The sequence below is a fragment of the Oncorhynchus mykiss genome, chromosome 8 (genome assembly GCF_057628025.1).
Source record: "Oncorhynchus mykiss isolate SJ-2025 chromosome 8, ASM5762802v1, whole genome shotgun sequence".
Lineage (NCBI taxonomy): Eukaryota > Metazoa > Chordata > Actinopteri > Salmoniformes > Salmonidae > Oncorhynchus > Oncorhynchus mykiss.
This window is the reverse complement of record NC_143029.1, coordinates 79,530,001-79,553,031: the sequence shown is the minus strand read 5'-3', so window position 1 is coordinate 79,553,031 and position 23,031 is coordinate 79,530,001. Positions and strand designations below refer to the sequence as shown.

Below are 23,031 nucleotides of genomic sequence, written 5' to 3'. Positions count from 1 at the left end.
CCAGGGAAATAGACAGGACAGAGCAACAGCCTACCATTACCGTGGCTTCCAGACACAGAGAAATCACATGTACTTGTCTGATATCCATGGTTTTCAACAGTGAGAATGTGAAGCCTACCTCCGTCTGTACCATGGCAGGGCGTTGTGTCCTCAGCATCTTGACAGTCTGGAAGATGTCCACAGCTCCCTCGTAACGCATCCTCTCCAGAACGATACTCAGAGTGATGAAGACTCCGGTCCGCCCCACACCCGCACTGCACACACACACACACACATAGTGGCTAGACTAATGTACCTCAGTAATCAGAATGAGGTGTGTGAAGTATATCAGGGGAAAGCATTGTTAGTCAAACCTATAGCTATGGCAATGACTCTTACCTGCAGTGGACACTGATTGGGCCATCCTGTCCAAACTGCTCCTTGGTTTTGTGCACCTGGCCAATGAAGTCGATGAAGCCCTCTCCAGATTTAGGAACTCCCTGCTCTGGCCAATCGGTGAACTGGAACTGACGAACTGTCCGTGATTGGCCATCCTGATGCGAGAATGGGAAGAAGAAGTGCTGATGAGAGCAATGTTGAGTATGACTTCTCAAACCATCCTCCATATTGTTACTGGTATTCTCTGATCCTTATGTGAGTGGATAAGTGAAGGTGAGATGTCCCTTCTACTGATTTAGCCAAACAAACTATTGTACTATCTGTTACCAGAGTTGTGTCTTATCAGGTCTGTTCTGGTGGCTGAGCACCAACCCTCTGTCGGCTTTATATGTGTATGAGTCCTGTCTTGTCTGCCAGACTCTGTGGCCTGCCCGTCTCTAGCCAATTACGTCTGTTCTCTGCTCAGACGGCGTGACTCCACTTTAACAGAGATCAATACAACATCTGTCAACGGGCCGCCAGGACAGGACAGAACAGGACAGAACAGGACAGAACAGAACAGGACAGGACAGGACAGGACAGGACAGGACAGGACAGGACAGGACAGGACAGAACAGGACAGGACAGGACAGGACAGGACAGGACAGGACAGGACAGGACAGGACAGGACAGGCTTAACTGGAGTAATCGACAGCTCACACACACGCACAGGAATGCAAGCATGCACACACACAAACACACGATAAGGGCATCAGGAGAGGACAGGGTTTACTACTGTGTAATCTACTGTGGGTCGAAGGAACATGTTAGCTGCCAGGAGCAGATAGAGGGGAGAGGTCAGGGTGTCTGATTCCAATATCAAATATGCTACAAAAGGGACAAGTTATTTAAAAGCAACATCCACAGTTACACAGTCTTGCGTCATTGACCCTGCCTTGTCTGAGGAGGATATACAGTATTGTGGACACATAAATACACACACATACGCACACACACACACACACACACACACACACACACACACACACACACACACACACACACACACACACACACTCTCACCCTTGCATCGGTGACCTTAAACTCTCTGAGGATATACTGAGGCATGTTGTATTCAGCCATGGGATCCACTACAAAGTACTGGTACCGAGCAGACCGCTCTGCGGGCCAGTACTGATGGCACTTCTCCTGCAGGCACACACAGAGGTACAGAGATAGCATCACGTACGTATATTTGTGTCTCTGAGTGTGCTTGTGTGGTGTGTTTCTGTGTGTGTGCGAGCATACGTGCATGCGTGTGCAGATGTGTTTGTGTGTGTAACCTTACCCGTCCCATCTCTCTCAGTTTAGTGAGCATGACCACGATGGTAGAGTTGTGTTCCCACAGCATCCTCCAGAAGTCCTCTGTGGTCTCAGCCAGTGGGCCCTGGGTGGCCATGTAACCTCTCTGCTGCCTATACACATTAGACGATGACACCAAAGAAATAGAATGGAAACATTTCTTTCATTTGGATTTTTCAATTATATTATAAGCATAATTTGAGACCCAAAATATGGCCACTGGTCCATGTATCATGGAACAATACCTTGAAATGAGATGCCCATATTACTAATTATTCTTCCTTGGTTGAGCTTTACCTGTATCCATCAATGTAGCTGGCGTTGATGTAATCTGATCCTTCCAGACCTCTGATTGGCTGCAGACAGACGCGGGTGGTCTCATAGGGCATGATGTTGACCAGGCGGTTCTTAAACTTGTTACATGGCAGGTTGGCACTGACGAACCGAGACGTGGGGGCTTTGGTGTTGGCCAGACGCTGGGGGGAGGGGGAGGGGTGAAGGGGGGATTGAGTTTCCCCCCACAGAAACACGTTCCTATGAACAAAGTTAAAGGGCAATACATTCTTCCTAATATTTAGTCTGTACTTGCATTGAAAAACGGTATTTCTACTATATTTCAACATGTTTTCTATTCAAAATGTATGCTACTGTATGTATTTCAATACCTGGTCTTTCTATGTTTACCTTGAACTCCAGCTCCATGCCGGTGATGTATTTCTGTTCTATTGAATATATTTCTATGTTTACCTTCAACTCCAGCTCCATGCCGGTGATGTATTTCTGTTCTATTGAATATATTTCTATGTTTACCTTGAACTCCAGCTCCATGCCAGTGATGTATTTCTGTTCTATTGAATATATTTCTATGTTTACCTTGAACTCCAGCTCCATGCCGGTGATGTTTACCTTGAACTCCAGCTCCATGCCAGTGATGTATTTCTGTTCTATTGAATATATTTCTATGTTTACCTTGAACTCCAGCTCCATGCCGGTGATGTATTTCTGTTCTATTGAATATATTTCTGTTTACCTTGAACTCCAGCTCCATGCCGGTGATGTATTTCTGTTCTATTGAATATATTTCTGTTTACCTTGAACTCCAGCTCCATGCCGGTGATGTATTTCTATGTTTACCTTGAACTCCAGATCCATGCCAGTGATGTATTTCTGTTCTATTGAATATATTTCTATGTTTACCTTGAACTCCAGCTCCATGCCAGTGATGTATTTCTATGTTTACCTTGAACTCCAGCTCCATGCCAGTGACGTGCTCTCCACTCTCCACCTTGCCCAGCTTCTGCATGTAGGAGAACAGGCTCCGGGCCGCCACCTCCGTGTTCCCACAAGCCACTGCTTCCAGCAGCGCCTCGTGGATGAAGCCGTACTGGTCTTCCGTCTGCACCATGTAGTTCCGCTGTGACCTCATTAGAGTCACGTGACCATAGATGTCGGCCGTGCGCTCGTGTCTGATCCGTTCCAGCATGGCGTCGATCACGATGAAGCAACCGGTACGACCCACACCCGCGCTGAGAGAGGTAAGAAAGAGAGAAAGAAAGAGAGGAAGATATCTATGAGTGTAAACATACCTACTGAACTGTTAGTGGCAATTCTTCAAGACAGCCTCATGTTTGGGTGACTGGATCCAGGGTGTGTGAGTATGTGCTGTTTACATGTCGCAGGTGTGTGGTATGTGTGTCTGGTATATGTGTGTGGTAAATGTGTGTGCGGGTACATGTGAGTGTGTGTGGGTACATGTCTGTGTGGGTATATGCGTGTGTGGTATACAGTGGGGCAAAAAAGTATTTAGTCAGCCACCAATTGTGCAAGTTCTCCCACTTAAAAAGATGAGAGAGGCCTGTAATTTTCATCATAGGTACACTTCAACTATTTTTGCCCCACTGTAATTGTGTGGGTATGTGTGTGTGGGGGTATGTGTGTGGTATATGTGTGTGTGGGTATATGTGTGTGTGGTGTATGTGTGAGTGGGTATGTGTGTGTGTGCGGGTGTAAGTGTGTGTGTGCGGGTGTAAGTGTGTGTGTGTTGGTGTATGTGTGTGTGGGTGTATGTGTGTGTGGGTATATGTGTGTGTGGGTATATGTGTGTGTGGGTATATGTGTGTGTGTGTTGTATATGTGTGTGTGTTGAATATGCGTGTGTGGGTATATATGTGTGTGGGTATATGTGTGTGTGTGGTATGTGTGTGTGTGTGGTATATGTGTGTGTGTTGTATATGCATGTGGGTATATGTGTGTGTGTTGGTGTATGCGTGTGTGTGGGTCTATGTGTGTGTGGTATATGTGTGTATGGGTATATGTGTGTGTGGTATATGGGTCTGTGGTAAATGTGTGTGGGTATATATGTGTGTGGGTACGTGTGTGTGTATATGTTTGTGTGGTACATGTGTGTGTGTGTGTGTGGGTATATGTGTGTGTGGTGTATGTGTGAGTGGGTATGTGTGTGTGTGCTGTATATGTGTGTGCGGGCATATGTGTGTGTGTGGGTGTAAGTGTGTGGGTATATGTGTGTGTGTGTGTTGGTGTATGTGTGTGTGTATGTGTGTGTGGGTATATGTGTGTGTGTGGGTATATATGTGCATGTGGGTATATATGTGTGTGTGGGTATATGTGTGTGTGTGTTGGTGTGTGTGTGTGTGTGTACATACAGTGCCTTGCGAAAGTATTCGGCCCCCTTGAACTTTGCGACCTTTTGCCACATTTCAGGCTTCAAACATAAAGATATAAAACTGTATTTTTTTTAGAAGAATCAACAACAAGTGGGACACAATCATGAAGTGGAACGACATTTATTGGATATTTCAAACGTTTTTAACAAATCAAAAACTGAAAAATTGGGCGTGCAAAATTATTCAGCCCCTTTACTTTCAGTGCAGCAAACTCTCTCCAAAAGTTCAGTGAGGATCTCTGAATGATCCAATGTTGACCTAAATGACTAATGATGATACATACAATCCACCTGTGTGTAATCAAGTCTCCGTATAAATGCACCTGCACTGTGATAGTCTCAGAGGTCCGTTAAAAGCGCAGAGAGCATCATGAAGAACAAGGAACACACCAGGCAGGTCCGAGATACTGTTGTGAAGAAGTTTAAAGCCGGATTTGGATACAAAAAGATTTCCCAAGATTTAAACATCCCAAGGAGCACTGTGCAAGCGATAATATTGAAATGGAAGGAGTATCAGACACTGCAAATCTACCAAGACCTGGCCGTCCCTCTAAACTTTCAGCTCATACAAGGAGAAGACTGATCAGAGATGCAGCCAAGAGGCCCATGATCACTCTGGATGAACTGCAGAGATCTACAGCTGAGGTGGGAGACTCTGTCCATAGGACAACAATCAGTCGTATATTGCACAAATCTGGCCTTTATGGAAGAGTGGCAAGAAGAAAGCCATTTCTTAAAGATATCCATAAAAAGTGTTGTTTAAAGTTTGCCACAAGCCACCTGGGAGACACACCAAACATGTGGAAGAAGGTGCTCTGGTCAGATGAAACCAAAATTGAACTTTTTGGCAACAATGCAAAACGTTATGTTTGGCATAAAAGCAACACAGCTGAACATACCATCCCCACTGTCAAACATGGTGGTGGCAGCATCATGGTTTGGGCCTGCTTTTCTTCAGCAGGGACAGGGAAGATGGTTAAAATGGATGGGAAGATGGATGGAGCCAAATACAGGACCATTCTGGAAGAAAACCTGATGGAGTCTGCAAAAGACCTGAGACTGGGACGGAGATTTGTCTTCCAACAAGACAATGATCCAAAACATAAAGCAAAATCTACAATGGAATGATTCAAAAACAAACATATCCAGGTGTTAGAATGGCCAAGTCAAAGTCCAGACCTGAATCCAATCGAGAATCTGTGGAAAGAACTGAAAACTGCTGTTCACAAATGCTCTCCATCCAACCTCACTGAGCTCGAGCTGTTTTGCAAGGAGGAATGGGAAAAAATGTCAGTCTCTCGATGTGCAAAACTGATAGAGACATACCCCAAGCGACTTACAGCTGTAATCGCAGCAAAAGGTGGCGCTACAAAGTATTAACTTAAGGAGGCTGAATAATTTTGCACGCCCAATTTTTCAGTTTTTGATTTGTTAAAAAAGTTTGAAATATCCAATAAATGTTGTTCCACTTCATGATTTTGTCCCACTTGTTGTTGATTCTTCACAAAAAAATACAGTTTTATATCTTTATGTTTGAAGCCTGAAATGTGGCAAAAGGTCGCAAAGTTCAAGGGGGCCGAATACTTTCGCAAGGCACTGTATGTGTGTGTGTGTGTGGGTATATGTGTATAAAGTATATGTTTGTGTGTGCGTCCTCGTACCTGCAGTGTGCGATTACAGGACCAGCGTCAGGGGGGTTGCAGGCTTTAACCCTGCGTAGGAAGGCCAGGAACGGAGTGGGGTACTCTGGTACACCGTGGTCTGGCCAGGCAGTGAACTGGAACTGACGTACCTCCCTCCGCTCATTACAACCATTCTGAGAGAGGAGAGGAGATGGGAAGAGATTGTTATCATTACTACCATAACTATTATCACATTCATCGAGCCATTCTGTGAGAGAGGAGAGTAGGGAGAAGAGAGTAGAGGAGAGTAGGGGGAAGAGGAGAGTAGGGAGAAGAGGAGAGGAGAGTAGAAGAGAGGAGAGTGGGGAGAAGAGGAGTGGAGAGTAGAGATGAGAGTAGAGAGGAGAGTAGAGAGGAGAGGAGGGAGGAGAGTAGAGAGGAGAGTAAGAAGAGGAGAGGAGGGAGAAGAGGAGGGAGAAGAGGAGGGAGGAGAGGAGGGAGAAGAGGAGGGAGGAGAGGAGGGAGGAGAGGAGAGGAAAGGAGAGAGAAGGAGTAGAGTAGAGTAGAGAGGAGAGAAGAGAGAGAAGAGGAGAGTAGGGAGGAGAGAATATAGGAGAATAGAGAGGAGGTAGGAGAGAGGAGTGTAGAGATTAGAGATTAGAGAGGAGAGAGAAGGGGAGAGGAGAGGAGAGGAGGGAGAAGCGGAAAGTAGGGAGGAGAGTAGGGAGAAGAGGAGAGTAGGGAGAAGAGTAGGGAGAAGGAGAGAAGAGAGAGAAGAGGAGAGTAGGGAGGAGAGAATATAGGAGAATAGAGAGGAGGTAGGAGAGAGGAGTGTAGAGATTAGAGAGGAGAGAGAAGGGGAGAGGAGAGGAGAGGAGGGAGAAGCGGAAAGTAGGGAGGAGAGTAGGGAGAAGAGGAGAGTAGGGAGAAGAGTAGGGAGAAGGAGAGAAGAGGAGAGAGAAGGAGAGAGTAGAGTAGAGTGGAGAGGAGGAGAGAGTAGGGAGGAGAGAGTAGATGAGAGGAGAGGAGAGAGTAGAGAGAAGAGGAGAAAATAGAGGAGAGTAGAGAGGAGGTAGGAGAGAGGAGAGTAGAGAGGAGAGAGAAGAGTAGAGAGAAGAGGAGAGGAGGGAGGAGAGGAGAGGAGAGGAGAGGAGAGGAGAGGAGAGGAGAGGAAAGGAGAGGAGAGACGAGAGGAGAGACGAGAGGAGTGAGAATAGAGGATGGTATAGAGGAGAGTAGATATTAGAGAATAGAGAGGATAGAGAAGAGCAGCGGGGAGAGAGTAGAGGAGAGGGGAAAACAGTATTATCATTACTACTTTATGAGACACAGAAACTTTCAGAAACCAGACAAAAGCATCTGTGTTCTCCACATGCATAATAGTTATGCTTCCAGACATTACATAACATTTTAATTGACATATTCATGTACAAAACCTCAAAACACTTCAAAGACAGCTGGCCTACTTTAGTTTCTGTATTTGGGACACTGAGGCCTGGTATGGCTCTATATCCTAGATTAGGTAGAATATTCAGGACCTATGCTATTCTAGTAGCAGTAACACAGGCTCAAACTGACTGGCTAGAATGCAATGCTTCGTTAACTACTGCCTAACAACAGCCTCTTTGTTCTCTGCTCTTTTCTCATAGGGTGACGGCACAGATCTGAATTCAAATCCCTTCAAATTGTTTCTGGTTCATTAGCCGACAGTGTAGAAGTATCATGGGGCATGACAGTAAATTAATCAACAGCAAATGACAGGGGATTTACCAAAAGAACAGAGGAGTAGAGAGGAAGGAAAAAAGACAAGGGAGGTGAAGTGGAGTTTGTGTGTGTGTGTGTGTGTGTGTGTGTGTGTGTGTGTGTGTGTGTGTGTGTGTGTGTGTGTGTGTGTGTGTGTGTGTGAGTGCATAAGTGTGCTTCTATGCATGTGTGTGTGCACAGTATTTGTGCATGCGTTTGTGTGTACTGACCTTCTGCAGGGAGAAGGTGCGCACGCAGAATGTGGCCAGTTCCATAGTGTCCAGTATGGTGACCTGAGTCATCCCATAGGTCTCTGTACCCCGGCTTGGCCAGTACTGGTCACACTTTATCTACAGGAGCAGGAGACACCTTCATCAGCATCACTGTTATCAAAATTATCATTGTCAGTAACATCATCGTCATCAATAACAACAACATCAATGTCATAATCGTCGGGTCATCATCAACATCATAAACAACATTACCATCATCATCAACATTAACATCACATCATCATCAACATCATAAACAACATTATCAACATCATAAACAACATTATCATCATCAACATCATCAACAACATTAACATCATCAACATCATAAACATCATCATCATTAACATCTTCATCAACATCATCATCATCATAAACATCATTATCATCATAATCAACATCATCAACATCATCATAATCAACATCATCATCATTATCAACATTAACATAATCTCTCCTCCCTACTCTCCTCTATTCTCTCCTCTCCTCTCTCCTCCCTACTCTCCTCTATTCTCTCCTCTCCTCTCTCCTCCCTACTCTCCTCTATTCTCTCCTCTCCTCTCTCCTCCCTACTCTCCTTCTTTGGACACTGTTAACTAACCTCCAGACGAGCTTCAATGTAATACAACTCTCCTTCTGTGGCCTCCCACTGCTCTTAAACGCAAATAAAACTAAATGCATGCTATTCAACTGATCATTGCCCGCACCTGCCCGCCCATCCAGCATCCCTACTCTGGACGGCTCTGACTTAGAATACGTGGATAACTACAAATACTTAGGTGTCTGGCTAGACTGTAAACTCTCCTTTCAGACTCACATTAAGCATCTCCAATCAAAAATTAAATCTAGAATCGGCTTCCTATTTCGCAACAAAGCTTCCTTCACTCATGCTGCCAAACATACCCTCGTAAAACTGACCATCCTACCGATCCTTGACTTCGGCGATGTCATCTATAAAATAGCCTCCAACACTCTACTCAGCAAACTGGATGTAGTCTATCACAGTGCCATCCGTTTTGTCACCAAAGCCCCATATACTAGCCACCACTACGACCTGTACGTTCTCGTTGGCTGGCCCTCACTTCATACTCGTCGCCAAACCCACTGGCTACAGGTTATCTACAAGTCTCTACTAGGTAAAGGACCGCCCTATCTCAGCTCGCTGGTCACCATAGCAGCACCCACTCATAGCACACGCTCCAGCGGGTATATCTCACTGGTCACCCCCAAAGCCAATTCCTCCTTTGGTCGCCTTTCCTTCCAGTTCTCTGCTGCCACTGACTGGAACGAACTGCAAAAATCACTGAAGCTGGAGATTCCCATCTCCCTCACTAGCTTTAAGAACCAGCTGTCAGAGCAGCTCACAGATCACTGCCCCTGTTCATAGCCCATCTGTATACAGCCCATCTATCTACCTCATTCCCATACTGTATTTATTTATTTTGGTCCTTTTGCACCACAGTATCTCTACTTGCACATCCATCTTTTGCACATCTACCATTCCAGTGTTTAATTGCCATATTGTAATTACTCACCATGGCCTATTTATTGCCTTAACTCCCTTATGTAACCTTATTTGCACTCACTGTATATAGACTTTGTTTTCTTTTTTCTACTGTATTATTGACTGTATGTTTGTTCATTCCATGTGTAATTCTGTGTTGTTGTATGTGTCGAACTGCTATGCTTTATCTTGGCCAGGTCGTAGTTGCAAATGAGAACTTGTTCTCAACTAGCTTCCCTGGTTAAATAAAGGTGAAATACATTTTTTTTTAAATCAACATCATCAACCTAAAAAACATCATCATCAACATCATCATAAACAACATCATCATCAAAAACAACATCAACATCATCAACATTAACATCATCATCATCATCATCATTAACATCATCATCATCATCATCATCATTAACATCATCATCATCATCATCATTAACATCATCAACAACATCAACATCATCATAAACAACATCATCAACATCAACGTTATCATCATCATCATCAACATTATCATCATCATCATCTTCAACATTATCATCATCATCATCAACAACATTATCATCATCATCATCATCATTATCATCATCATTAACATCATCAACAACATCAACATCACCATTATCATCATCAACATCATCATAAACAACATCATCATCACCATCTTCATCATCATCAACATCAACATCACCATTATCATCATCAATATCATCATAAACAACATCATCATCAACATCTTCATCATCAACATCAACGTTATCATCATCATTAACCTCATCATCAACATCAACATAATCAACAACATCATCATCATTAACATCATCATCAACATTAATATCATCATTAACATCATCACCATCAACATCATCATCATAAACAACATAATCATCAACATTAACATCATCATCAACATTAACATCATCATCATTAACATCATCAACAACATCATCATAAACAACATCATCATCAACATTAACATCATCATCATCATTAACATCATCAACAACATCAACATTATCATAATCATAAACAACATCATCATCAACATCTTCATCATCAACATCAACGTTATCATTATCATCAACAACATTATCATCATCATTAACATCATCATCACCATTAATATCATCATTAACATCATCATCATAAACAGCATTAACATTATAAACATCATCAGCATCATTAACCTCATCATCAATATCATCATCAACAACATTATCATCAACATCGACATTAACATCATCAACATCATTATCATAAACAACATCATCATCATCAAACAACATCAACATCATCAACATTAACATCATCATCATCATCAACATTATCATCATCATCAACATAAACATCATCATCAACATCTTCATAATCAACATCAACAACATTATCATCATCATTAACCTCATCATCAACATCAACATTAACATAATCAACATCATCATCATTAACATCATCATCAACATTAATATCATCATTAACATCATCATCATCATAAACAACATTAACATTATCGACATCATCATCATAAACAGCATTATAAACATCATCATCATCATTAACCTCATCATCAACAACATTATCATCAACATCGACATTAACATCATCAACATCATAAGCAACATTATCATTATCATCGTCACCATTATCATTATCATTAACCTCATCATCAACCACATCATCAGTAACATCATCATCATCATCATCAGTAACCTCATCAACATTATCATCATCAACCACATCATCATCAACATTAACATAATCAACAACATCATTATCATCATCAAATCAAATCAATAAAATGTTATTTGTCACATGCACCGAATACAACAGGTGTAGTAGACCTTACAGTGAAATGCTTACTTACAAGTCCTTAACCAACAATGCAGCTTGAAGAAAATACCAATAACAAAAAATAAGTAAGAGATAAGAAAAACAAATGATTAAAGAGCAGCAGTAAATAACAATAGCGGGGCGATATACAGGGGTACCGGTTATGAGTCAATGTGTCAATGTGGAGGCTATATACAGGGGTACCGGTTCAGAGTCAATGTGTCAATGTGCGAGGGCACCGGTGTCGAGGTAGTTTAGGTAATTATTTACATGCAGGTAAGGTTATTAAAGTGGCTATGCACAGATGATAACAGATAGTAGCAGCAGTGTTGGGGGTGGGGGGGGGGGAGTTGCAAATAGTCTGGCTAGCCATTTGATTAGCTGTTCAGGAGTCTTATGGCTTAGGGAAGAAGCTGTTAAGAAGCCTCTTGGACCTAGACATGGCGCTCCGGTACCGCTTGCCGTGCAGTAGCAGAAAGAACAGTCTATGACTAGGGTGGCTGGAGTCTCTGACAATTTTTAGGGCCTTCCTCTGACACCGCCTGGTATAGTGGTCCTGCATGGCAGGAAGCTTGGCCCCAGTGATGTACTGGGCCATGTCGTGCCTTGCGGTCGGGGGTCGAGCAGTTGCCATACCAGGCAGTGATGCAACCCGTCAGGATGCTCTCGATGGTGCAGCTATAAAATCTTTTGAGGATCTGAGGAGCCATGCCAAATCTTTTCAGTCTCCTGAGGGGGAATAGGTTTTGTCGTTTGTCGACTGTCTTGGTGTGCTTGGACCATTAGTTTGTTGGTGATGTGGACGCCAAGGAACTTAAAGCTCTCAACCTGCTCCACTACAGACCCGTCGATGAGAATGGTGGCATGCTCGGTCCTTCTTTTCCTGTAGTCCACAATCATATTCTTTGTCTTGATCACATTGAGGGAGAGGTTGTTGTCCTGGCACCACATGGCCAGGTCTCTTCTCTCCTCCCTATAGGCTGTCTCATCGATGTTGGTGATCAGGCCTACCACTGTTATGTCATCAGCAAACTTAATGATGGTGTTGGAGTTGTGCCTGGCCGTGCAGTCATGAGTGAATAGGGAGTACAGGAGGGGACTGAGCACGCACCCCTTAGGGGCCCCCGTGTTGAGGATCAGGCTGTGTGGAGTGCAATGGAGATTGCATCATCTGTTTGTTCGGGATGGAAATTGGAGTGGGTCTAGAGTTTCTGGGATAATGGTGTTGATGTGAGCAGCCTTGACCAGCCTTTCAAAGCATTTCATGGCTACAGACGTGAGTGCTACGGGTCGGTAGTCATTTAGGCAGGTTACCTTAGTGTTCTTGGGCACAGGGACTATGGTCGTCTGTTTGAAACATGTTGATATTACAGACTCAGACAGAAAGAGGTTGAAAATGTCAGTGAAGACACTTGCCAGTTGGTCAGTGCATGCTTGGAGTACACGTCCTGGTAATCAGTCTGGCCCAGCGGCCTTGCGAATGTTGACCTGTTTAAATGTCTTACTCGCATTGGCTGCGGAGAGCGTGATCACACGTTCATCCGGAACAGCTGATGCTCTCATGCATGTTTCAGTGTTAATTGCCTCGAAGCGAGCATAGAAGTTTAGCTGGAGGTTACTGGTAGGCTGGTGTCACTGGGCAGCTCTTGGCTATGCTTCCCTTTGTAGTCTGTAATAGTTTGCAAGCCCTGCCACATCCGACGAGCGTCGGAGCTGGTGTAGTATAATTCGATCTTAGTCCTGTATTGACGCTTTGCCTGTTTGATGGTTCGTTGGAGGACATAGCAGGATTTCTTACAAGCTTCTGGGTTAGAGTCCCGCTCCTTGAAAGCGGCAGCTCTACCCTCTATCATCAACATTTCCATCATTATCATCATCATCATCATCAACAACATTATTGTCAACATTATCATCATCATCATCATCAACATTATCGTCATCAACATCAACACCATTATAACCATCATCATCATCATCATCAACAACATTATCATCATCATTATTAACATAATCATCAACAACATTATAACCATCATCAACAACATTATCAACAACATCATCAACAAAAGTATTATCATCAACAGCAACATCAATAACATTTTCAACAACATCATCAACATTATCAACACATCATCATTACCATCACTATCAACAACAATCATCATCAACATTCTCAACAACATCATCATCAACAACATCTACATCATCATCAAAAACATCTACATGATCTACATCATCATCAAAAACATCTACATGATCAACATCATCAACAGAAACACCATCAACATTATCATAATCATCAACATTACAACATAATCAACAACCGCAACATCATCATCAACAACATGATCAACAATAACATCATAATCATCAACATTTTCAACAACATCATCATCAACATCATCAACAGCAACATCATCAACGACATCATCATCAACAGCATCAACAATATTATCAACATCAACATCGTCAGCAGCATCAACAACATTATCAACATCATCATATACAGCATCAACAACATCAACATCATCATATACGGCATAAACAACATTGTCAACATTATCAACAGCATCAACAACAGCATCAACTACATTACAACATTATCAACATCATCAACAACAACAACAGCATCAACAACATTATCATCATCAACAGTAACATTAGCAACATTATCAACATCATCATCCTCAACAACATCAGCAGCAGCACCTCATCTTCGTCATCAATGTTAAATTTAAAGTCATCATCATAGTCATCCTCATTATTATTGTCATAAAAACAACTTGACAACCAAAAAAGACTAATCTATCAGCCTAATTGTCTTGACCTACTTCCAGTGCCTTTGAATGGATGGTATCCAATTGACTACAGCTGATGACAGTACACTCTCATCCTCAGTGGATGATTCATGACTGTGCCCTATAAAGTGCCCTACAGTGGATGACAACCTCCTAGTAACCTTCAGTGAACTAGACTATTGGATGACACTGAATGGATGACAGTATTGCCCTACAGTAGATGACAGAGCCCTTAAATAGTGGATGACTCCACCTTACAGTGAATGACAAAGCCCTAGTCCCCTTCATAGTAGCTGGGTTTTGCCCTACAGCACACTCTTAGAAAATAAGGTGCTATCTGGAACCATAAAGGGTTTTCAATTGTTGCCATAGGTGAACCCTTTGACAATAACAATCTTTTTGGATCCAAGTGGAGCCCTTTCACTAATACAAGGTTCTACGGGGAACCCTTTCACCAGTAAATGGTTCTAATTATTATTGGTTGTGACAAGTTTCAGGAAACTGTTTTTTTTTGCAGAAAATGCCTTCTAGAAAATGTAAACTTTCATGTGCCTTAATAACAAACTTGTATGTAATCTGTAAATACGAATACAATTGTTACATTTCTAGCCTTGTTGGTTAAGCCACAGAAAAATACCTTCCCACTAGTCATGCTTGGCTGAGATAATGAGTGGGCTGGTCATCCAGAGAGGGGAGTTCGGATTGGTCTGCCATATAGAGGGCTTCTGTCTATTTTATGCTGGTCAGTCTGTGTTGGTAATCCTGTCGAACACAGCTTTAAAAAAAAAATGTATAGTGTAGTGGAGCTGCATAAGTGTTGCTCTCCACTTTCTGGAGGATCGAGTTCTGAAATCAGTGGTATTAGAGTATGATAGATAAAGAAATGGAGAAAACACCTGTCTCCGGATTACATCTTCAAACTAAGAGCAACAGTGGTATGGCATTCCTCACAGGGAGACACGTCCATCATGCATGATGATGTATACAGGTAAGATAGTTTAGCTAGCTACATTTTAAGATATTACATGTTTCTAATTTTTACAGAAAGTGGTTTTATTTAAAGCAAAAGTTTACAAGTTTATCAACTTTCAAAGCAGATTAACTTTCCCATTGCTCCTCAAAAATGCAGTGCATGATATGCCATTTTGTAGCTCTGAGTCTCTACTTTTATCCAATGTAAAAAACACCATTTAAAATTTTGCTACATAAGACCAAATCCAGGTGGTGAGTCACATTTTCACCACAAAAGGGATCTACCTAGAACCAAAAATGGTTCTCCTATTGGGACAAACAAAGAACCCTTTTATCTAACAGTGTAGATAACACCTAGTGGATGAGTGTTGCCCTACAGTAGATCATGTCAGTGAGTGGATGAGTGTTGCCTTCTCCTATCTCTGTCCCATCTCACCCGTGACTTCTCCTCCAGTCTGGTCATCATGACCACAGAGGCTGCTCTCTGTTCCCACACCATCCTCCAGAAGTCCCCGAATGTCTCTGCCAGCGGGCCCTGTGTGGCGATGTAGGCATTCTGCTTCCTGTAGCCGTCTATGTAGTTAGCATTGATGTAGTCACTGCCCAGGATACCTGCATATGGAGGGGGAGAATGTGGAGGGAAGAGGAGAGTTGTTAAGTTCGATTGACATCATTGAAAATGTCTTAGTTCAGGACTATAGACTTTATCTGGGTCCCTGCAACTTCCACTACAATCTGAATTGAATCCATCCAGTATTTGACCTCTACCTGGACAAGAGGAAGGGTGTCATTCACTGTACAATGATTTATTGTCTTACAAGTGAGGCCAACATCTCATAACTGTACCTGGACTTGAACCTTCTATGGGGGCAAGGACGACGCGGGTGTGGTCATAGGCGATGACGTTAGCATAACGGTTCTTGGTCTTGTTCACCTCCAGGTTGGAGTGCTCCCAGGTGAACTGCTGACTGGGGTCGATGGACTACAACACAGAGAGGTAAAAGGTTGGGGTTAGGCTCCCAGGTGAACTGCTGACTGGGGTCGATGGACTACAACACAGAGAGGTAAAAGGTTGGGGTTAGGCTCCCAGGTGAACTGCTGACTGGGGTCGATGGACTACAACACAGAGAGGTAAAAGGTTGGGGTTAGGCTCCCAGGTGAACTGCTGACTGGGGTCGATGGACTACAACACAGAGAGGTAAAAGGTTGGGGTTAGGCTCCCAGGTGAACTGCTGACTGGGGTCGATGGACTACAACACAGAGAGGTAAAAGGTTGGGGTTAGGCTCCCAGGTGAACTGCTGACTGGGGTCGATGGACTACAACACAGAGAGGTAAAAGGTTGGGGTTAGGCTCACAGGTGAACTGCTGACTGGGGTCGATGGACTACAACACAGAGAGGTAAAAGGTTGGGGTTAGGCTCCCAGGTGAACTGCTGACTGGGGTCGATGGACTACAACACAGAGAGGTAAAAGGTTGGGGTTAGGCTCACAGGTGAACTGCTGACCAGGGTCAATAGACTGAGAGGACCAGGAAACAGAGATGAAGAGTTAAAGGATGGAAAAAAACGTTGCAATATTTTCTCCTCATTTATAGGAGTCTAGGACAGGATGCCATTTCAGTTTGCAAGGGGCAACTGGTACACATCCTTGAGTAGAAAACCAGGTCCTAGGACTCATGCTCATCCATCCTCCATGCTGTCGCTCTCACCTCGTACTCCTGAGACAGACGCAGGCTATCATTGGCCTTGAGTATCTCTGTGTGTTCAGCCAGCTCTGTGATGGGAATGGGAGGGTGGCTCATCATACCTAAAGGACAAGGACAAGGGTTAAAGGGCAGAGGTCAGAGGTCATGGGGGCTCACTGTGTGACCAAGTGGGTTTCTAACGCAGGTGGCCAGTGTGGTTCAAGACCGCATTAGCCCACTAAACTAAATCTTACCGAGGCATAAGCCCTGGAAGCACACACATGTAGAGTACACCTACACACACCTCTCTGTCATTGCATATGATTCATTACTGGTTCTTTGCTGGATGTCAAAAGACAATTACAGAGCAAAAAAACAACATACGAAACGTATAGCACCACAGAGAATAATTTTTGATCAACTTAAAGTACAAAGTCTTCGATTTGGTTGGTTTGTAAAGTGTTTGTCTTTGATGTGAAAATAGCTTTTCTGTGCAATTAGGAGCGCGAGCGACGACTCGGAGACAAACAAAACAAACAAAGACAGAGTGTTAATTAGTCAGAACGGCACCCTGAGCCTCTCCACACACACACACACACACACACACACACACAGTGGCAAAGGTGTGGAGGACGAGTGTTAGCCCCCATATATAAAGAATTGTAAGATCTAGGGTAGAGTGCTATAAAATATAATCAATTTTGTGCCAGGTACCAAAGTACATTTTCCACGGTTCTGGACACCTGAACATGTCTTCTCAATGCACCATGAGCAATGTTGTAAAAAATAGGTATATTTGTAAGCAAACAAGCTGTGACACCAAATATCAAACTGAGATGAGTACATTGGTTAAGCAACACGTGAAAAATGAATGACTTGTTCAGCTATTTGCCACAATATCCAAATTATACAATATACATTTTATTTTTATCTACAGTTCCTTCTGTGTAGGGGGGGGGGGGGGGGTGGGTCAGTTCCTTGTTACACACAGGGTTGCACGAAGGGAACACCCCCCTATCCACATCGATGGAACAGTAGTGGAGAGGGTAGTAAGTTTTAAGTTCCTCGGCGTACACATCACAGACAAACTGAATTGGTCCACCCACACAGACAGCATCGTGAAGAAGGCGCAGCAGCGCCTCTTCAACCTCAGGAGGCTGAAGAAATTCGGCTTGTCACCAAAAGCACCCACAAACTTCTACAGATGCACAATCGAGAGCATCCTGTCGGGCTGTATCACCGCCTGGTACAGCAACTGCTCCGCCCACAACCGTAAGGCTCTCCAGAGGGTAGTGAGGTCTGCACAAAGCATCACTGGGGGCAAACTACCTGCCCTCCAGGACACCTACACCACCCAATGTCACAGGAAGGACAACAACCACCCAAGCCACTGCCTGTTCACCCTGCTATCATCCAGAAGGCGAGGTCAGTACAGGTGCATCAAAGCAGGGACAGAGAGACTGAAAAACAGCTTCTATCTCAAGGCCATCAGACTGTTAAACAGCCACCACTAACATTGAGTGGCTGCTGCCAACATACTGACTCAACTCCAGCCACTTTAATAATGGAAATTGATGTAAAAATGTATCACCAGCCACTTTAAACAATGCTACTTAATATAATGTTTACATACCCTACATTACTCATCTCATATGTCTACGTATATACTGTACTCTATATCATCTACTGCATCTTGCCATCTTTATGTAATACATGTATCACTAGCCACTTTAAACAATGCCACTTAATATAATGTTTACATACCCTACATTATTCATCTCATATGTATATGTATATACTGTACTCTATCATCTACTGCATCTGTCATGTTGTCTTGTCTCTGTCCTTTCCCTTCACCCTGTCTCCCTCTGCTGGTCGTTGTTATGTTACCTTTTCTCCCCCTCTTTTCCCCAGCTGTGCCTTGTCTCCTCCTAATTACCCATTCACCCCGTTCCCCACCTGTTCCCTTTTTCCCTCTGATTAGGTCCCTATATCTGTCTCTGTTTCTGCTCCTGTCCTTGTCGGATTCTTGTTTGTTTGTTTATGTGTCTCATGCCTGAACCAGACTATCATCGTGTGTGCTGCAACCTTGTCCTGTCCTGTCGGAATCTACCTGTCCATCTGAGCCCACGTATGTTCGTCATTAAAGTACTCTGTTTGTTAATTCGCTTTTGGGTCCTCATTCACGCACCATAACAGAAGAATCCGACAAGGAATGGACCCAGCGACTTCGGATCCTCTCCACTCAGCCGTCGAGATCCAGGGAGCGATGCTAGGCAGACACAAGCAGGAATTGTCTGCTGCTCGACATGCCGTTGAGACCCTGGCCACCCAAGTCTCCAACCTCACAGAACAGGTTCACCATCTCCGCCTCGATCCACCGGCCACTTCCAGGGCTTTCGAATCTCCGGAGCCCAGAATCAATAACCCGCCGTGTTACTCTGGGGAGCCCACTGAATGCCGCTCGTTCCTCACCCAGTGTGATATTGTGTTTTCTCTCCAGCCCAACACTTACTCCAGGAGCACTGCTCGTGTCGCCTACGTCATATCTCTCCTTATTGGACGGGCTCGTGAGTGGGGCACGGCAATCTGGGAGGCAAGGGCTGAGTGTATTAACCAGTATCAAGACTTTAAGGAGGAGATGATACGGGTTTTTGATCGATCTGTTTTTGGGGAGGAGGCTTCCAGGGCCCTGTCTTCCCTATGTCAAGGCAATCGATCCATAACAGACTACTCTATTGAGTTTCGCACTCTTGCTGTCTCCAGTGGCTGGAACGAGCCGGCCTTGCTCGCTCGTCTTCTGGAGGGTTTCCGCGCAGAGGTAAAGGATGAGATTCTCTCCCGGGAGGTTCCTTCCAGCGTGGATTCCTTGATTGAACTCGCTATTCGCATTGAGCGACGGGTTGATCTTCGTCACCGAGCTCGTGGAAAGGAGCTTGCGCTCTCCGTCGCCTCCCTCTCCGCATCACTACCATCTTCCTCTGCCGGCTCGGGTGCTGAGCCCATGCAGCTGGGAGGTATCCGCATCTCGACTAAGGAGAGGGAACGGAGAATCACCAACCGCCTCTGTCTCTATTGCGGTTCCGCTGGTCATTTTGCCACTTCATGTCCAGTAAAAGGCCAGAGCTCGTCAGTAAGCGGAGGGCTACTGGTGAGCGCTACTACTCCTGTCTCTCCTTCAAGATCCTGCACTACCTTGTCGGTCCATCTACGCTGGACCGGTTCGTCAGCTTCCTGCAGTGCCTTAATAGACTCTGGGGCGGAGGGCTGTTTTATGGACGAGACCTGGGCTCGGGAACATGACATTCCTCTCAGACAGTTAAAGGAGCCCACGGCCTTGTTCGCCCTGGATGGTAGTCCTCTCCCCAGGATTCAGCGTGAGACGCTACCTTTAACCCTCACTGTTTCTGGTAATCATAGTGAAACCATTTCTTTTTTAATTTTTCGTTCACCTTTTACACCTGTTGTTTTGGGCCATCCCTGGCTAGTTTGTCATAATCCTTCCATTAATTGGTCTAGTAATTCTATCCTCTCCTGGAACGTCTCTTGTCATGTGAAATGTTTAATGTCTGCTATCCCTCCTGTTTCCTCTGTCTCTTCTTCACAGGAGGAGCCTGGTGATTTGACAGGGGTGCCGGAGGAATATCACGATCTGCGCACGGTGTTCAGTCGGTCCAGGGCCACCTCTCTTCCTCCACACCGGTCGTATGATTGTAGTATTGATCTCCTTCCGGGAACCACCCCCCCCCGGGGTAGACTATACTCTCTGTCGGCTCCCGAACGTAAGGCTCTCGAAGATTATTTGTCTGTAGCTCTTGACGCCGGTACCATAGTCCCCTCCTCCTCTCCCGCCGGAGCGGGGTTTTTTTTTGTCAAGAAGAAGGACGGGTCTCTGCGCCCCTGCATAGATTATCGAGGGCTGAATGACATAACAGTGAAGAATCGTTATCCGCTTCCTCTTATGTCTTCAGCCTTCGAGATTCTGCAGGGAGCCAGGTTTTTCACTAAGTTGGACCTTCGTAACGCTTACCATCTCGTGCGCATCAGGGAGGGGGACGAGTGGAAGACGGCGTTTAACACTCCGTTAGGGCACTTTGAATACCGGGTTCTTCCTTTCGGCCTCGCTAACGCTCCAGCTGTCTTTCAGGCATTAGTCAATGATGTCCTGAGAGACATGCTGAACATCTTTGTTTTCGTTTACCTTGACGATATCCTGATTTTTTCACCGTCACTCCAGATTCATGTTCAGCACGTTCGACGTGTCCTCCAGCGCCTTTTAGAGAATTGTCTTTTCGTGAAGGCTGAGAAGTGCACTTTTCATGCCTCCTCCGTCACATTTCTCGGTTCTGTTATTTCCGCTGAAGGCATTAAGATGGATCCCGCTAAGGTCCAAGCTGTCATTGATTGGCCCGTCCCTAAGTCACGCGTCGAGCTGCAGCGCTTTCTCGGCTTCGCGAACTTCTATCGTCGTTTCATCCGTAATTTCGGTCAGGTGGCAGCTCCTCTCACAGCCCTTACTTCTGTCAAGACGTGCTTTAAGTGGTCCGTTTCCGCCCAGGGAGCTTTTGATCTCCTCAAGAATCGTTTTACATCCGCTCCTATCCTTGTTACACCTGACGTCTCTAGACAGTTCGTTGTCGAGGTTGACGCGTCAGAGGTGGGAGTGGGAGCCATCCTTTCTCAGCGCTCCCTCTCTGACGACAAGGTCCACCCATGCGCGTATTTTTCTCATCGCCTGTCGCCGTCGGAACGTAACTATGATGTGGGTAACCGCGAACTGCTCGCCATCCGGTTAGCCCTAGGCGAATGGCGACAGTGGTTGGAGGGGGCGACCGTTCCTTTTGTCGTTTGGACTGACCATAGGAACCTTGAGTACATCCGTTCTGCCAAACGACTTAATGCGCGTCAGGCGCGTTGGGCGCTGTTTTTCGCTCGTTTCGAGTTCGTGATTTCTTATCGTCCGGGCTCTAAGAACACCAAGCCTGATGCTTTGTCTCGTCTCTTCAGTTCTTCAGTAGCCTCCACTGACCCCGAGGGGATTCTCCCTGAGGGGCGTGTTGTCGGGTTGACTGTCTGGGGAATTGAGAGGCAGGTAAAGCAAGCACTCACTCAAACTCCGTCGCCGCGCGCTTGTCCTAGGAACCTTCTTTTCGTTCCCGTTCCTACTCGTCTGGCCGTTCTTCAGTGGGCTCACTCTGCCAAGTTAGCCGGTCACCCTGGCGTTCGGGGTACGCTTGCTTCCATTCGCCAGCGTTTCTGGTGGCCCACCCGGGAGCATGACACGCGTCGTTTCGTGGCTGCTTGTTCGGTCTGCGCGCAGACTAAGTCCGGTAACTCTCCTCCTGCCGGCCGTCTCAGGCCGCTTCCTATTCCCTCTCGACCGTGGTCTCACATCGCCTTAGATTTTGTCACCGGACTGCCTTCGTCAGCGGGGAAGACTGTTATTCTTACGGTTGTCGATAGGTTCTCTAAGGCGGCTCATTTCATTCCCCTTGCTAAGCTTCCTTCTGCTAAAGAGACGGCACAAATCATCATCGAGAATGTTTTCAGAATTCATGGCCTTCCGTCAGACGTCGTTTCGGACAGAGGTCCGCAATTCACGTCTCAATTTTGGAGGGAGTTTTGCCGTTTGATTGGGGCTTCCGTCAGTCTCTCTTCCGGCTTTCACCCCCAGTCTAACGGTCAAGCAGAACGGGCCAATCAGACTATTGGTCGCATCTTACGCAGTCTTTCTTTTCGCAACCCTGCGTCTTGGTCAGAACAGCTCCCCTGGGCAGAATACGCCCACAACTCGCTTCCTTCGTCTGCGACCGGGCTATCTCCTTTTCAGAGTAGCCTCGGGTACCAGCCTCCGTTGTTCTCATCTCAGTTCGCCGAGTCCAGCGTCCCCTCCGCTCAGGCTTTTGTCCAACGTTGCGAGCGCACCTGGAAGAGGGTCAGGTCTGCACTTTGCCGTTATAGGGCGCAGACTGTGAGAGCTGCTAATAAGCGTAGAACGAAGAGCCCTAGATATTGTCGCGGTCAGAGAGTTTGGCTCTCCACTCAGAACCTTCCCCTTAAGACGGCTTCTCGCAAGTTGACCCCGCGGTTCATTGGTCCATTCCGTATCTCTCAAATCATTAACCCTGTCGCAGTGCGACTTCTTCTGCCGCGATATCTTCGTCGCGTCCACCCGGTCTTCCATGTCTCCTGTGTCAAGCCCGTTCT

General features: G+C 45.2%; 1 protein-coding gene across 9 annotated transcripts in view; it reads right to left on the bottom strand.

Moving 5' to 3' along the window:
- Window positions 1-23,031, bottom strand: part of LOC110530680 (receptor-type tyrosine-protein phosphatase S) — a 145,857-nt gene that overhangs the window by 4,201 nt on the left and 118,625 nt on the right. For 8 of the 9 annotated variants that reach the window (XM_036986330.2, XM_090182711.1, XM_036986333.2 and 5 more), the window contains 11 exons: window positions 16,849-16,946; window positions 15,987-16,122; window positions 15,577-15,752; window positions 7,998-8,117; window positions 6,064-6,218; window positions 2,960-3,245; window positions 2,017-2,195; window positions 1,706-1,832; window positions 1,441-1,566; window positions 379-533; window positions 119-254 (listed from right to left, as the gene is read on the bottom strand). In XM_036986330.2, coding sequence (XP_036842225.1) covers window positions 119-254; window positions 379-533; window positions 1,441-1,566; window positions 1,706-1,832; window positions 2,017-2,195; window positions 2,960-3,245; window positions 6,064-6,218; window positions 7,998-8,117; window positions 15,577-15,752; window positions 15,987-16,122; window positions 16,849-16,946 — 1,694 coding nt within the window. Of the gene's footprint in view, window positions 1-118; window positions 255-378; window positions 534-1,440; window positions 1,567-1,705; window positions 1,833-2,016; window positions 2,196-2,959; window positions 3,246-6,063; window positions 6,219-7,997; window positions 8,118-15,576; window positions 15,753-15,986; window positions 16,123-16,383; window positions 16,592-16,848; window positions 16,947-23,031 lie in introns of those variants that run through there. The other variant, XM_090182715.1, reaches the window with a different exon arrangement.